The 16,210-nt window shown below is 39.0% G+C and overlaps 1 protein-coding gene across 1 annotated transcript in view; it reads left to right on the plus strand.

Moving 5' to 3' along the window:
• Positions 1-15,155, plus strand: part of GCH1 (GTP cyclohydrolase 1) — a 40,553-nt gene extending 25,398 nt beyond the window's left edge. Inside the window, exons 3-6 of the mRNA XM_054567541.1 lie at positions 3,675-3,730; positions 11,087-11,118; positions 12,029-12,113; positions 13,047-15,155. Of these exons, the coding sequence (XP_054423516.1) occupies positions 3,675-3,730; positions 11,087-11,118; positions 12,029-12,113; positions 13,047-13,173 (300 nt within the window). The 3' untranslated portion in view covers positions 13,174-15,155. The remainder of the gene's footprint in view (positions 1-3,674; positions 3,731-11,086; positions 11,119-12,028; positions 12,114-13,046) is intronic.
• The last annotated feature ends 1,055 nt before the right edge of the window (positions 15,156-16,210 follow it).

The raw sequence follows: 16,210 nt of genomic DNA on the forward strand, positions 1-16,210 counted from the left end.
AGTATTTAAGGTGGTAGCTCTGGCCATTTTGATGAGTTACTCAGTTTTCCTGGGTGTCTCGGTGTGTAGGAGGTACATGTGTTGTTAAACATTGTGTGTTTTTCTCCAGTTAATCTGTCTTTTACTATAGGGATGTCTTAGCTGTGAACCCAGATGGGGAGAGGGAAAATTATTTTTCCTCCGCCACAGAGAAATAGGCTATAGCATATAGCCTAGGTGTGTAATAGGCTATACTATCTAGGTTTGTGTAAGTGCACTCTGTGATTTTCACATATTGACATTGCTTAAGAATGCATTTCTCAGAACTTATTTCTGTTAAGTGGCACATGACTGTATATATAAATGGAAAGAGTTTACAGCATGTACTCTTCATGCCTGGTTTCTTTTGCTCCACATTGTAAGTCATTGATGTTATTGCCTATTGTTGTAGTTTGTTTATTTTCGTTGCTATATATTATTCCTTTGTACATATATACCACACTTTATTTATCTATTCTGTTCTTGGTGGATTTTGGTGTTGTTTTTCTTTTTCCTCTGGGTTTTTGTTTGTTTGTATGTTTGGATAGAAATAAGCGATACAGATTTTGCAAACTTAGAACACAGCTAGGCAAAACCCCAGAAGTGATCTGAAGAAGAAAGTAAAGTTCAGAGTTCTCACAGTAAAAGTTGTGTCCTTGAGAATAATCAATCCTGCATTCTTAGCCCTCAGATTGGTTGTGAATTGTTGTCAGTCAGAGAGTTTGCAGCAGGCAGTCTGCATGATGAACCAGCTGGTCTGGAGGGTGGGTGCCTGCGACCTGTAAGGGTAGTGAGAAGGTTATTTGCAGGTAGGATGTATGTTTGGCATTGGTGCACAATGATCTGGTATATACCCAGGTATCAATGCAGGACTGGAAACTTCAAAAGTTTAAGTTCCCCGGCTAGTTAAAACAAGAAAAAGAATTGTTTCCTCATGCCTTCATAATGTTAATAATTTAGCAGTTTGGTTAAAATGACTTTATATTTTCCCTAGCTCTACTTTTCCCTAAAGTGCTACCAGTATTCTTTTGGTACACATATGCATACATTTCTGTTAGGAATATACCTACAAGTGTAATCGCAGGATCATAGGATATACTCCTGCTTACTCATTAGATACTGATTTTTAGTTTTCCAAAGTGGTTCTACCAGTTTATACTTTCCATTCTCTCATGTGATTCCCAGTCACTTTACAATCTTTGCCAACACTTGGTACATTAACTCTATTTAAGTTTAGTATTCTGATGTGTGTGTTGTGGTTTCTCTTCTTAAAACCTTTTTTTAAAAAAAGATTTTATTTCTCTTTAGAGAGAGGAGAAGGGAGGGAGAAAGAGGGAGAGAAACATCAATGTGTTGTTGCCTTTCATGTGCCCCCTACTGGTGACCTGGCCTGCAACCCAGGCATGTGCCCTGACTGGGAGTTGAACTGGTGGACCCTTAGGTTTGAAGGCCATTGCTCAATCCACTGAGCCACACCAGGCAGGGCTTTTTTTTTTTTTTTTAAACCCTTTATTATAGAAAATTTCAAACATATATAAAGATAAAAAGACTAGCATAATGAAGTTCAGTGTTCCCATCAATCAGCTTCAACTGTTGTCAGTAAAGAACCAATCTTATTATATATAGGGGACATCTCCCCTGCCCCCTGGCTATTTGGAAGCAAATCTTAGATATATTATGTTTTCCATAATTTTTTCTAGTACATCTCTCTAAAAGATAAGACTGCCCCACCCTCACCCGCAGGTCCCAGCCCCACCCTGCCCACACACACACCTCAGAAGGCCGCTGAAAGCCCACTTTTGAATCTGTGCTTCTGACCAACTGGCTACAGATTGGAGATTCCAACAACCCCCTCCTTAGGTTTGATTAATTTGCTAGAATGGCTCACAGTAATCAAAGAAACATATTAGCTTACTAGGTCACTGGCTTATTGTAAACGGATATAACTCAGGAATAGCCAGATGGAAGAGATGCCGAGGGTAAGGCATTTGGAAAGGAACACAGAACTCTCAGGCTCTCTAAGGGTGTGCTGCTCTCTCGCATCTCCATGTGTTCACCAACTGGAAAGTTCTCCGAACTCTGTTCTCTTGGGTTTTTATGGAGGCTTCACTGTGTAGTCACAGTTGATTAAATCATTGGCCATTGCCTATAGACCCCATCCCCAGCCTCTTTCCCCTACAGGGTGGCGTGTATGAAGGTGAGGTGGGACTGGAAGTTCCGGCCCTCTAATCACGTGGTAGGTTCCATTGGCAACCAGCCCCCACACCCTTTGGTGCTGCCTAAACCATCTCATAACATAACAAAAGACACCCCTTACAAGGGAAATTCCAGGAATGGTGGTTGAAGACCGAATAAATATTTCTTACCAATCACAGTATCTCACCACTCTATCCTATTGTCTTCTGCTACGATGACCTCTGTGTGTGTGTTTTTGCTAACTCTGTTTTAAATATATTATTCAGTGGTGACTTTCTAAAGTGGACATTTAAATGACGTAGGATATTTACGAAGACCATCAATAGCACAAACAATAGACAAATTATAGTTCTGCATGTAAGTGTACAAATTTCAAGTGGAATGGAAGGCGGTGGTTCTATGGGAAAGTTTTAACTCTAATTTTTCTTTGAAATGCCTAACATTCAGGTGCTACTTTACTTTCTCCTACTGTTGACCAGGAAGGCGATGCGCCAGTATTCCCCAACCCCCAAAGCATAATCCTAGAAAAATCACTAGTAATACTAGATCAATTATTTAAGTGTATAGTAAATATTAGGTGAACAAATGCAACAAATACTGGCTCACCATGATGCAAATGAGTCTATAATTTTATATTAGGTTGATTGATTGCCTACAAATGACCATTTACTTTTAGCCCTTTTGGAAAACTAACTTTTTTTCATACTTAATACATGGCTCATAGAGAGGTAACATTTACATATTAGATATTAATCAGTGCCTATTGAGATTATAGAAATAGCTTTCCTTTATAGTGAATTTTATGAGACCTTCAGTGTTCAGATCCAGGTTCCTGTGCCGGCACATTTGTATCTGTGTCCTTCCCCTGTTGTCTGGCAGGGGGTGCTCTCCAGAAGCTTAGAAATGGCGCCATGATGCGTGACAGAGGGCATGGAACCCCTCTTTCTACCCTCAACAGGGGAGTCCCACAACAGGGTGGGATTTTTAAGGCCACAGTGATGTGTGGAATATGACAGGGACTCACATGACAGAATGTGAAGTGTATATTGGTACAACCACTTTGGAAAACTAAAGATCAGTCCTTTAAAGGAGGGTTCCCTGGCTACATTTTAATGTTGCTAGAGTATAATATGCGTTTGCTTGAGATGTTTCCCCTCAATAGAGGAGAAATTGTATTGAGATTTTCACTTCACCAGGAAATACCATGACTATACTTCAAATTTGTTGTTTTATTAACAGTGTCATTGTATATTTTCCTTTTACTACATTTATGTAGTTTTTTTTTTAAATGCTTATATAACTACTTCATTTCTAAGTCCTAAATCTAGATGTCTTAAAGATTCATTTTCACTGAGTTGAATTACATGAGTGTTCTGTATTATGCTTCCTTATTTCCTTGTTTTGTCCCAAGGAAGCACTGTATTTTCACTCAGCTCATGATTTCTCTCTCTTCTCCAAAGGTCCATATCGGCTATCTTCCTAACAAGCAAGTCCTTGGCCTCAGCAAACTTGCAAGGTAAGTATGAGTGCACAGTGAACAGGAAAACGGGTTTATAGGATCTGGCCCTACACAGTGAGAATCTCATCAGGCCTCCTTTCTTGAACTATGTGGATCTAACATGGAAGTCACATTGCAACTTAAAATTTATAGCCATAGAAACAAACATAGAGGACCTGAAATACAAATGTCCTCTCCTCACTCCCCCATTTCCTACCTTCTCCTCTATCTCCTAGCCTTTCATCCATTGGCACATCCTTGAAGTCTTAACTCTCACCTTTGTCTGTAGAGCCTTCCCTGACCAGAGAGGACCTGAGTACCTGTCTTTTAAGGGTGGTTGAGCTAACAGTGAGGGCTGGGAGAGGAAACCTGGGCAGGGGTCTAACTACACTGCACTGTCTTCAGACTTTAAATCAAACCACTGTTTGGGATCTCAAGGCTGCCTGCAGCTGTGCCTGCGAACCTTCAGGCATCTCTCCGGAACCCTGCAGGGCCAGCCAGTTTGCGCCTGGTTTCTTTGCCTCTGCAGACACAAGACTGTGCCTTCCTTGGCTTTCTCAGCTCTATTCCAAGATAACGCTTACTCTCTTCTCATTTCTCTCCTTTCTGCTACCATCTTATTTTCCATTCTTTATCCTGTGTGTTCATTCTTTCTTTCTTTCTTTTTTTTTAATATTTCTTTGCTACCTTTTATTTGGGTTTTAGGAGAGTATGCTAATCTATGTTTAACTGACAGTCAGCTTGAGGGTTAGAGTTCCTACATATCTGATAGGCCCAATCACCAATATTTTAATGCTTTGAAATATTGTTTTTTGTAATTTCTCTGTATAGAATTAGTGAGTCCTGGGGAAATCCTGGGAGGTAGGGTGTGTGTGTGTGTGTTGAGAGAAAGTTAAGAACAAAATGTAAGAAATAGGTAATGGATATACAGTCAAGTGCCCCCACCCTCAATTTTTAAAAGTAAACCAAGCTAAGTTTTAATAACTTGATTGAGGGTATAGTGACCACATCGGAGTAAATGAATCTTTGTGATCAAGTGTCTATTCTATGGCTCTCCTGTGTTTCTGCTGCTTCTTCACTTAGACTCTGAGACTTGCCACAATCCTGAGGTGGTGGTTCAGATCTTCAATTCTGTGTCAGAATCTATAAAGACCACCCAGAGGTCTGACAGTTGCTCTTCATGGCTGTTCTTTTTACTTTCTTTTCACTCATTTCCTCTAGGAATTAAGGAGAAAGTAAGAAGAAGAGGAAAATGTAACTTCCCTAGTGTCTGACTTTACTCCTGGTCAGCAGTCTTGCAACCACAGAGCCACTTGGTACCATGAAATAATGTTATTATATCAACTATAATTGCTTCACTCCGATAAGGCTCTTAACACAAATCCAGAAATCTTGCTGCCTGTTCATGATCTGTACCCCGTGGCAGTATCAAGGGGTGGCTGAAAGAGGGTATCGGTGAGGGTAAGGTAATTAACCCTACTGTGATTTCTATTGCCAGACCTACGTCTTTCCCATATGGGTATTCTGGCACTGCTGATGCCTGTCACAGACTGTCCACATGTGAAACATGTGGAGTGGGTAGTTCTCACATTATAAAAAGATTTGGCAGGCTACATAGGCCTTGGTCTTAAGGTAAGCAGCCTTCTCTAGAAGTCCACACTGTGTAGACCATAGGTAACACTTTACGTAAATGGATTCTAGAGTGACCCAATGAGATCTTGGAATAAATGGTAACTTGGGAGTAGAAGGACTAATCTTTAGTTATTTACTTTCCTAGTGAAAGGAAAAGATCTCAAATAATTAAGCTTTTATGAAACAATGCAAAAGAGCTGATCATTAGCCTGGAGATTTGCCCTTACACTAATAGGATTAAAACTTAAGAAGAAAAATGGAACATTAAACCAAAGAACCAAGTGTATGTTACTTTCAGATATATTTTAAGAATTTTTGAATAAAGGGTCTGTTACACAGAAAAGAAGGCTAAGATTTTAGTCAACTGCTTACTCCTTGTAAGAAGTAGGAATATTTAGGGAATGATGAGTAATAAAGCAAGCTGAACGTCTTTGCACAACTTCACTGTTCATTTTAATCTTGTATGTGAAGTATTTATATGCTTGCCTTTAAACGAATGACCTTTCAGTGCCACAGAAGGCAAATATCAAACAGGAAAGTCTCAAGTAACAAGAAAATGCCAGAAGTGAGTTGATCTGGTTTAACTCTAGTAAGAATTCTAGAGTAAACTTAGTTTGAATAGAAATTCCTGTTGTTGCTGAAAATCCATTGAATATATATTCATTTTCTTGCCTTAGAATCACTGAGTGAACATAAATTAAATCTTGAATTTTGAATCACAGTGCCTTATGGTAGCCATAGTCAGTTTATTTATTGAACACATACAGTGAAAGGACCCTGTGCCAGAGAGAAGTAGGACACAACCTTTACCCTCAGGGAGGGCAAGAGTATGAGGCCGCCGGTGCCACAGAAGTGCCTGTTTTGGAGCTCCCAGCTCCAGGGAGCCGAGGTAGCTGTGGCCTGGCAGGGCTGAGGAGACCTGGAGGTGGAGGGCTGAGCAGAAATCTAAATGGAAGAGAAGTTCCTCCAGGTATAGCAAATGCATAAGCAAATGCAAATAAGAAGATAGGAGCACGCTTATTCCAGTGGATAGGGGGCAGGTTTGATTGATAGAAATAAGAGATTTAGGCAGGGATGAAGGGAACGGCAGGGTAGGTGTTAGATTACAAAGTGAACTTTTTAAAAATGTTCTTTTCTCAAATATAAAAGTAACATACCTACCAGTTAAATTTAAATATGAATGAGTAAAAGGAAAGGTTTTCTTTCCTATTTTTATTGCCCAGAGTAAAAACTAGATATTTCTTTCACTATCCTTCTGGAAAATTTCCATGAAAACTCAAACACAAAGCTTTTTAAAATTTGCAAAACAAAACAAAGCAAAAAAAAAAAAAAAAAAAAGTGGGAGTGGGGGAAGATCAGGGAGATCATACCCTAAATTCTGTACTACAATTTTTTAAAAATTTAAAATGTTATATCAAAATCTCTTGTACATATTTCACTCCAAAAAGTCTAGGTTCCTTTTAATGGTTATAATATTTCTTTGATTAATATAATTCATTTAACCAGTCTTTGATAAGATAAGTATAGTCTACAGTTTGAGGCTACTTTCAAAAAGAAAAAAAAATGCTTTGGTGGGCATATTCTTAATGTTTTTGCATACTTTTTTTTTTCTTCTTCTTTTCTTTTTTTTTTCCTTTTTTTTTTTTTTTTTTCCACAGTGTACAAACCCCTTCAGTGCTCACAGCCCACAGATCAGGAGGCTGGGCAATGGTTCGAGGTTGCAGTTTACTCTGGCATGGGCACACTATGTTTTTGCATACTTTGAGTCTACCTGTAAGATAAATTACTAGATTAAAATTTGCTGGGTTAAGGGGAGCTGAATATTTTACATACTAAATTGCTGTCCAAAAGAAGATAATACCAATTTAAACTCTTAATAATAAAGGGTGTGTCTTTCTCTATGCTTTTTGCCAACACTGGGTTTCATCACACTTTTCAATCTTTGCCAGGCTTGTAAGTGAAAAATGGTACCTATTGTTTTAATTTGCATTTCTTTAATAGAATGAGGTGGAATCTTTTCAGAAACTCCTGCACTTAGCCTTTGTTAATTTTTCCATTGGGTTACTTGCCTTTTTTATTACTGATTTGTGTGAGTTCTCTGAATGTTAAAGCAGTCAGGTCAGGTGCTGCAAATAATTTTCCCAGGCTTGTCATTTGTCTTTTAACTTTGTTGTACAGTATTATTTTTTTCTATAAAGAAGTTAAAAACTTTATTGTAGTCATAAGCTCGTATTTCCTGGGTTATTTTTATATTTAAATCTTTAATCCATCTGGAATGTATTTGGGGGCAAGCAGTGAGGGCGAATCCACCCCGTTCCTGCTGCATGTTCATTGGCCTGCTCCCACACCCCTGCTCCCCCCCAGGACCCTTTGCCTGCACCCCTGGTACCCCCGTGCCTTCTGGCTGTCTTTGCTGCCACTCTCTGTTGGGCCTTTTTCTTCTGTTCCTCCTCGATTATATGTTAAACTCCTAACTCCTCTTTGCCTCTAATCTCTTAGGGTCCTTAAATCTGCTCTCACATGCTGGTCACTGGTTTGATTCGCAGTTAGGCACATGCCTGGGTTGTGATTCAGTCCTCAGGGCCTATGCAGAAGGCAACCTATCAATGTTTCTCTCTCACATCGAAATCTTTCTTCCTCTCTTTCTCCCTCCCTTCCTCTCTCTCTAGAGTCAATTTAAAAAAATCATAAAGGTTCAAAATAAAAGCAAGGTAAAATTTATCAAAAGAGACAAAGCAGATTTTCTTATTTTGAAAAAGTTTGCATAATAAAAGTGGTCATGAAAGTGGGTTCAAAACAAGAAACGAGCTGGCCGAACTGCATACAGAAACTGGCATACCTGAAAAAAGTGGGTGGGACACTAATTACCTCTCAGTCTTTCCTTGAGATGACAAAAAGTAGCTACAAAGCAGAATTGAGAGGAAACCTATCTTGGAATGAGAGGCTATGTAACTAAGAATATGCTTTAAAAACTTTAAATCTTCAAAATAAATTTTAAGAAAAAGATAGAGAAGGGAATAAATTGAGAATTAGAAAACCTGGATAAGCTAGTAACCATTAGAAAAAGTCCAATTAGCCCAGGCCACGTAGCTCAGTTGGTTAGAGAATCACCCTGATCCACCAGTGGGTTCGCTCCCCGGCCAGGGCAAACAGTGGCTGCATGAGTAAGTGGAGCAGCAAACTGACATTCCTCTCTCTGTCTCTTGCTCTCTCCCTCCCTCCCTCTTTCTCTTAAAAAAAAAAATCACTTAAAAAAAAGTAAAAAGTCAAATTAATGTTAGGAGTGGAGTGGAATGGGGAGGGGTGGGACCCGGTCAATTTAATAGGCGTTCTTTCAGACTTCCAAGGAACCACAAATTCCCATGTTGTATAAACAATTTAAGAGCATTGAAAAACCTGAAAAGCTCTCCGATCGATTTGATGAAGTTGCCTATTCCTGATAACAAAGCTTGATAAAACTAGAATTAAAAAAATTATAGACTAATCTCACTTATTAATATAGTTTTTAAAATCCAAAAAATATTTTTTAAAACCCCTGTTTTAACAGGCTACAAGTATTATTTTGATCATGTCCCAAGATGGTTTACTCCAAGATTACAAAAACGGTTCAGATTAAAATTTGAGAACTGATTCTGGGAGTGTGGTAAACTCGGTTGTACTATGAATGAGAATGTCAGAGACATGGAAGACTGAGAAGGTCCAGTGTGCCCTTAATTGAAATTCCAGGAGACGACAGAGGCAGTGGGGTGGGTGCAATATTAGAGAAGGTAATATCTAAAAACATTTCTGAGCACATGCAAAATATATCTTCAGATTCAGGAAGCCGAATAAGTCCCAAATAGGACAACTGAAATTAAATCCTCACCTAGATACGGTGGAAAACTGCAGAGTATATATACTCAAATATCATAAAATTAGCCACAGAGAGAAATATTACCTACAAGGTAACAGCAATTAGACTGACAATTGGTTTCCCAATGGCAATATTAAAAGGCAGATGAACGTCAGTGTCAAACTAGAATTCTGTTCTCAACAAATACCTCTTCAACAAATTATCTTCAAGAATGAGGGCAAAATATATATATTTTTTAACACAGGGAAGCCGTATGATTTTCCTTAATGCTGAGGAGACAAATTCACCACCTAGTTTTTACGTAAAAAGAAAAATGAATGAACTAGGGATAAGAAATAGTAAACTCTCTGCGCATAGGGATCGTGTTCACCACAGAATCATATACATAGTAGGCATTCAACAACGTGCCAGAGTGACCCTCCTTCGGGGTGACATTGGCCGTCTACCAGAAACAGGCAACGTGGGTGAGAGTAAAATGTTAGAGGCATTCCTATTAAAGCACGGGGGGAAACATGGGTGCCTAATGTCAACACTGTTACCTAACGTTGTACCTGAAATTTTACTTGAGAAAAAGAAATGGCAACTCTGAAGAGGAAGACATTCCTAGTTTTTAAACTGATGACATCTCTTATGTAACAGAAATGAACCACCTGGAAAACTCTCAGAAATAATATATATAGAAATTTGACCTGGTAAGAATAAGCCATTTTCTATCTAGGAACTTGAGCCATCCTTTCTCAGGTTTTTGTTCAAAATAAAAAATATATATTGGAATTTCTTCAATGTTGTTTACCTACTGGGAACACAGAAGAATCAGAATGGCTCCTGCCTTCAGACTGAGTCGTGAATAGGGCAGTGCACCATTTATTGACTTTATTGACTGTAATAGAGTATAAAGGAGCAAGCTGCCCATTCTATCTGAGGATCATACTGGGAGGAAGAGCCTTAAAGTGCATCATAGACAAGGTGATTCTTAAGTCCAAATTCATGACTAAAGGGACAGATTTTAAAGGAAAGTGTCCTTAATGTGTATTGTTATCCTGGAACAGATGATTCATATGGCCATCTTTACGTTTCACAGCTAGAGTGAAAGGTGTTGAAAGGAGAAAAAACTCCCCTGGCTGGTGTGGCTCAGTGGACTGAGCGCCAGCCTGTGAACCAATGAGACGCTGGTTCGATTCCCAATCAGGGTGCATGCCTGGGTTGTGGACTAGGTCCCCAGTAAGGGGCCTGTGAGAGGCAACCACACATTGATGTTTCTCTCCCTCTTTTTCTCCCTCCCTTCCCTCTGTCTAAAAATAAATAAATAAAATCTTAAAATAACCCAAAAAATAAAGGAGAAAAATCATCATTTAACGGATTGCGTTATAAGCTAAGATCAGTAAGCTTTTATTTTGGGAGGGACGTTAATCATATTGATTGCCTACACAGACTCATTTTATAAAGAGATGTATGAAGTCCGTTCAGTTCTAATATGATTATACTAATAGGTTTAGTTGGGACGGTAGCTGACAATGGTCTGCCTATTAATTAAGTCTTTTTATTTTTAACTTGAACTATAAGCTCTGATTAAACAATATGATTAATTAGAACACTTAAGACTTAGCTCAGAATTGATGACTTGAAAGCTTTGAAATTACTCATCTCTAATTGTGTTTTTTGTAAGTGAACTATATACTCTTAATTCTCTCTCTCTCTGGGAACATGGGGAAGCACCAGTCTCATAGCTGATCTCCTATATTTTTCATATTTTTCTACCCTCCTGTAAACATTGATCTGCCTGCACCCTACAGTTGCTTCAGTAAAGTCCTTTTAGTCTTATGAGGAAACCCTAGCAATTTCACTTTTAAAAAATTTATGATTAACTAAAATAATTCTTTCTTTTTTAGGATTGTAGAAATCTATAGTAGAAGATTACAAGGTAAATTTTAAAACTATCTTTTTACAGAAAAATTTTTTCTTATGGAAAATCCTTTTTTGTTATTATAAATGTAATACATGACTTATAAAAATTAAAACCTCATAAGAATATAAAAATGAAAAATTCTGTATACATTCCTTAACATTTTTATGGATATACCAACATTTTAAAATCAATTTATTTTTATTACATTTCAAAATGGGCTCATTATAAACAGAGGGCTTCATTTATATTTTCTCCCTACTTTTTTTTTTCACGTATGTCTTCAACATGTTCCCCACATACATGTATGTGTCTCATTTGTTTTGCCTACCCTTTAGCACTCCATTGCATGGCCGTGCTGTGGCCTGATTTAATCAGTCCCTGATCTGATAGACATTTGGGAATTTTGTGAGCTTTCAAATGGATGTAATGCTTCAGTGAATGTATGTATTCAAAGATTAGTTGTGTATTCAGCACAGAAACTGCATTATTTAGGTTAAATCATTGATTTTCTACATTGCTCTAAGGACAACTCAGTTCTCAAACTGTCGCCCCTTTGTTAATCCTGTTGCCAAGCCGTTCATTTGCTCTGCCCCACCTCTGTGGAGGTGCTCGTTATCAGCATTCTGCTGGGTTTACTGTGCACCTGGGAGACTATGGCTCTTCTCATCCATTCCCCGTGGTGGTGCTGGAGGGCGCCACGGCTTCCCGAGCTCTCGTCAGCACCCACACTGCAGGGCTAGGAATTGAATAGGGCCTCCTTGGCCCAGGCAGCACACGAAGCCAGCTGGTAGAAGCTAGCATGTCTTGGCTTTTAAATCTCACAGAAGTCTGCTTTTTAAGATTTTATGTATTTTAGAGAGAGCAAAAGCTTTCAGCTTTCTCTTTGTGTCAGATACTTAAACTGAGCTCCTTGTCACATCCACAGTTCAGGAGCGCCTTACGAAACAAATTGCCATAGCAATCACAGAAGCCTTGCGACCTGCTGGAGTTGGGGTAGTGGTTGAAGCAACGTAAGTCTGTATTTGCCTTTAGTAATATAGTGGTGTGTGGAAATGATATTCAGTGCTGGTCGGTTTATCTAGCATCAGGTGGTGCCACACACTGACACCATCATGTTTTCCATCTCTGAGCCTGAAGCCCTTTTACCTCATTCATTTACTGTGTTGCCAATACGGAAACCGCAACATGGGATACTGTTTTTTTTTTTCCCCCCTTGTTTTTGTTTTTATGGGGATTGTGGAAGAGGAAGGACTCATAAGCTTGGGTGTAGTGATTTGCACCAGCAGCAGCGTTGTATGTCTTCTCTTGATTTCTTTTTTAGCTCTTTTGTTGCCCCAAGCAGAATTTTTCTAATATTTTGACACATATTTAAAAAAGAGAGAGAACCAAGAATGGGTACAAAATACAACTGAAGACTCTTCCTTAAGTTAGAATGCACTGTGAGAATTGCGCACAGCTTGTGGGCAGAGTTCTCACCCACCCTCCTGGTGTGGCATGGACCCTGTACTGCGTACACTGCCCAGCTTCTCCAGGTTGGTCACCGCCCTCTGGATTCTGGCTGGTGAGCCCAGCATCCCTCAGTATTGCTCTTAATGCCCCAACTAGTGTGCTGCTGGCCTGGTCCTGAAGATGGATCAAGTGAGAACTCTGCATTTCTTTTTATCTAGAAGTTGTTATGTCTCTGTGGACCACTTGTATTTACCCAGGAAGAATATTCCATTTCCCCCTCTCCTGTTGGATGCCTTAAGGACTTAACCACTAAGAAGAATAAAAGCAACAAGACTAAGAAACTTAAAAAAAAATTTTTAAGATAAAATTTGTCTCAGTAACAAACTTGGTCATGGTGAACTGAGTTTAATCAAGTTTGGTTTTTTTGGACTGCTTTTTATTTAAAAAACCAAACCAGTAACTGTCTCTTCTTCCTTTGTTGGCTTGTTTTGTAGACACATGTGTATGGTAATGCGAGGGGTACAGAAAATGAACAGCAAGACTGTGACCAGCACAATGTTGGGTGTGTTCCGGGAAGATCCAAAGACTCGGGAAGAGTTTCTTACTCTCATTAGGACCTGAACTTCCCGCGTGTGCTGTGTGCTTTGCAGATCATGCCTCTAGTAGCATTGGTTGTCTGGTCTTAATTGTTTGTACAGTTCTATTCTCAATTGTAGCAGATGTGAAACTTACTCCTTGTCACTAATTGTGTTTAATAAGTATTTATTGCAGGTCAAATAAAAATAATTTTAGTAAAGGGGTAGGCCCTCTATTTTCTTCTTGCCACCATTTAGTGATGACATTCAAGCACACTGCCAATAGTGTTAAATTGTATGTACACCATCACTGCCATTCAGATAACCTGAGGATGCTGGGAAGGGAGAAGAACTCATGTATTTTGTTCAAATAGTATGGTAATTTGGTTCATAAGCATAAGAGTGTTGAAAATGGGAGAAAATATAGCCAATATACTGCTTTTTCTACTCCCCAAACAAAAATGGTGTAGTGCTTAAAATAATTTATTGTACAGTGCGCAGTGTTGCTCTGCAAACTCAAAGTCCGACAGGCTCCACTTCAATCATGTTTATTAAACCACCAGTGACACTTTATTTTTTATATATTTATTTTTTAACTGTCTACTTGTAACGTTATTCACCAAGGGAAGGTGATGAAATACCTATGTTTTTGATTTTATTGCGAGCTAAAAAGGCACATTTCTACCTACTATTCTTTTTAAAACTCATGTCTAGGGAATTAGTTCCTGGAATTGTTTACGAGTGTATTCTCATGTCAACATACAGGGGTTTAGACATTTAACTCTCTGTGCCTTGATGAGAATATCACACCGTTTAGAGTGTAGATACCTTTGCCTTTATTTAAAAGCCATTATTTTATAAGACTTAGTACTGACATTGAACATAAATAGTGCTCAAAGTTCTACCTTTTGAAGTTTCTTGGGAGCTTATGTTGTGTGTTTCCGGCAGATGCCTCAAAACTTTTAAAAAATCTTATGAATAGTGTTGCTAAATATTCCAGAAACTTTTGAGTGTTCATACTTTCAGGTAGCTTCCATGCACATGAAAGGATGGAGAACGAACTAATTGTGGACTCTGCATTATGAGCTATGTCTGTCCAATGTCTACTGACACTGTATTGTTGGTGTCTATGAAAATGCACCATAACCTTCTGGAATTACTGGAAAATACTGGAAGCTCACATACTGGTTTCCCTTGTGGTCCACGTGGACCTTGTCCTCAGTATAATTGTTTAAGTGGTCCAGGAAGCTGTTGCCTTATTAATGATTATCTTAAAATTTCCTCTACTGGGGCAGTGTGGGCCAAATTAAAACAAAGTAGCCAAACATCCCTGCAAAAATGCAAACACAGTTTTTCATGGAGAAGCTTTTTATTTGGCTGACAATAGTGCTCTTCAAATTTATCCCAGTACCTTAAGAGTTAACTACAGTGCTTGCTTCAACTTTGGTAGTCCTATTTCTGCCACTTTGATGTCCCTTGTTTGGCTTATGATGAGACAAAATGGCAGGGATTTTTTTTTGTTAAGAACATTCCCTACTTCCATTTCTTATATTTTTCTATATTTGGATTTTCTAAAGTACAGTGGTGGTAGATTTTGAGTTCCTTTTAAAATCAAAGCTAGTATATCCATTATCCTACTTAATATTTAGACATTTAGAGGTAGACTTAAGCACTCAGCTCATGTTTGGTATTTTAAAGTAAAAGCAGGTGTTACTTGGAGGACCAAAGAAATTGTTAGTATAAATTTATCTTTCTGAGATCAATTGTATTCCTTTTCTAAATGACACTTTAACATTCCATAGAAGTGTTCTCATAAAAGTCTAATGTATTCAGAGGCTGTTGTCTTATTGGTAAGTGTAATTATTTTGCCTGTTTTACTCTGGTCTGCAATACTTCAAAATGACCTTTTCATACCCATGAACTTGAGTCCATTTTGGGGACTTTTAACATTGTGCAATTAAATTGTCTAAATTTTATGTATGTGTATGTATGTTCCTAAAGTTAATTCTATTTAAATTATTAAAGTGTTATAACTTTGTTCTTGTGAAAGTAGTTTCTTTTTGAACCACTAATATAGACATAACAATTAACTTGATTGTTTTCATTGTATTCTGTTTTAGCAAAGCTACCCTCTGTAAGGGCTGCATGTAGAGTATAAAACCCAGCGGCAGCACAAGTTCACCCCAGGCTCCCTGTATCCCTTTGGTATTTGATTTGAAAGTTCCTCTCCTCGCCCTCCTGCAGTCGGGGATGAGAGGACCCTGGGTGGCCCCCATGTGTCTTGTCCTAAGCTTAAGTGTGAGTAACTGCAGCCCCCTGAAGAACTGGCACTGCTTTCTGTGTGGGAGCAGCTGGGAAAGGAAGGGCTGGGGCACGGAGCCAGGCGGTGCAGGAAGTGTAAGAAAGTTTTCCTTTTCTAGAAAAGAGCCCACCCTCGGCAAAACTTCCAAGTAGATGCAAAGGTTTTGCTGCCTGCTTTCTGTCTGTGCCTGGTGACTTCATCCCACCCTCCTTCCTTGTGGTCTCCTCCCTGTTCCCTGCTCCCCCCAGGCAGAGGCCTCGCCCTCACTGGCTGTCAGGATGTTGAGGTGCTAGTGACCAGAGTGGCCTGCTGCTCCTTGAAGGACCCCGTAGACTCTTGGGTAGCTTTCTCATCACACAAACTGGGAATGCTTACTGAAATAAGACAGCCCTACAACCACAACTCGCAGCCGAAGCCCGTGTTGCTGCTCCTGAGTTTTTTCACTAAAGATTGATTGGCTGAGTTCCTTGTTTTGTCACTGAATGGAAGAGCACTTGCAGACACCAAAGGTTTCGGAGAAGGCTGGCTGTGTGTCAACACAGAACAGCTGGATTCCTGATGGGTCTGGATCCTCCTGAAGTTGAGAAGGAGACAGTCTTAATAGATGAGTTCAAGACGAGGTGTATATTCCTGAGAGCCCCAACCCTCTGAGAGGCACTTGCTTTATGTTTTAGTCTTTATTTAATGTTTTTTTAAAAAAATATTTTATTTATTCTTAGAGAGAGGGGAAGGGAGGGAGAAAGAGAGGGAAACATCAATGAGTGGTTGCCTCTCATGTGCC

Source organism: Pteronotus mesoamericanus, unplaced genomic scaffold, assembly GCF_021234165.1.
Source record: "Pteronotus mesoamericanus isolate MK-2021 breed Mesoamerican mustached bat unplaced genomic scaffold, CSHL_Meso_final contig_182, whole genome shotgun sequence".
In the NCBI taxonomy this organism is placed as follows: Eukaryota; Metazoa; Chordata; class Mammalia; order Chiroptera; family Mormoopidae; genus Pteronotus; species Pteronotus mesoamericanus.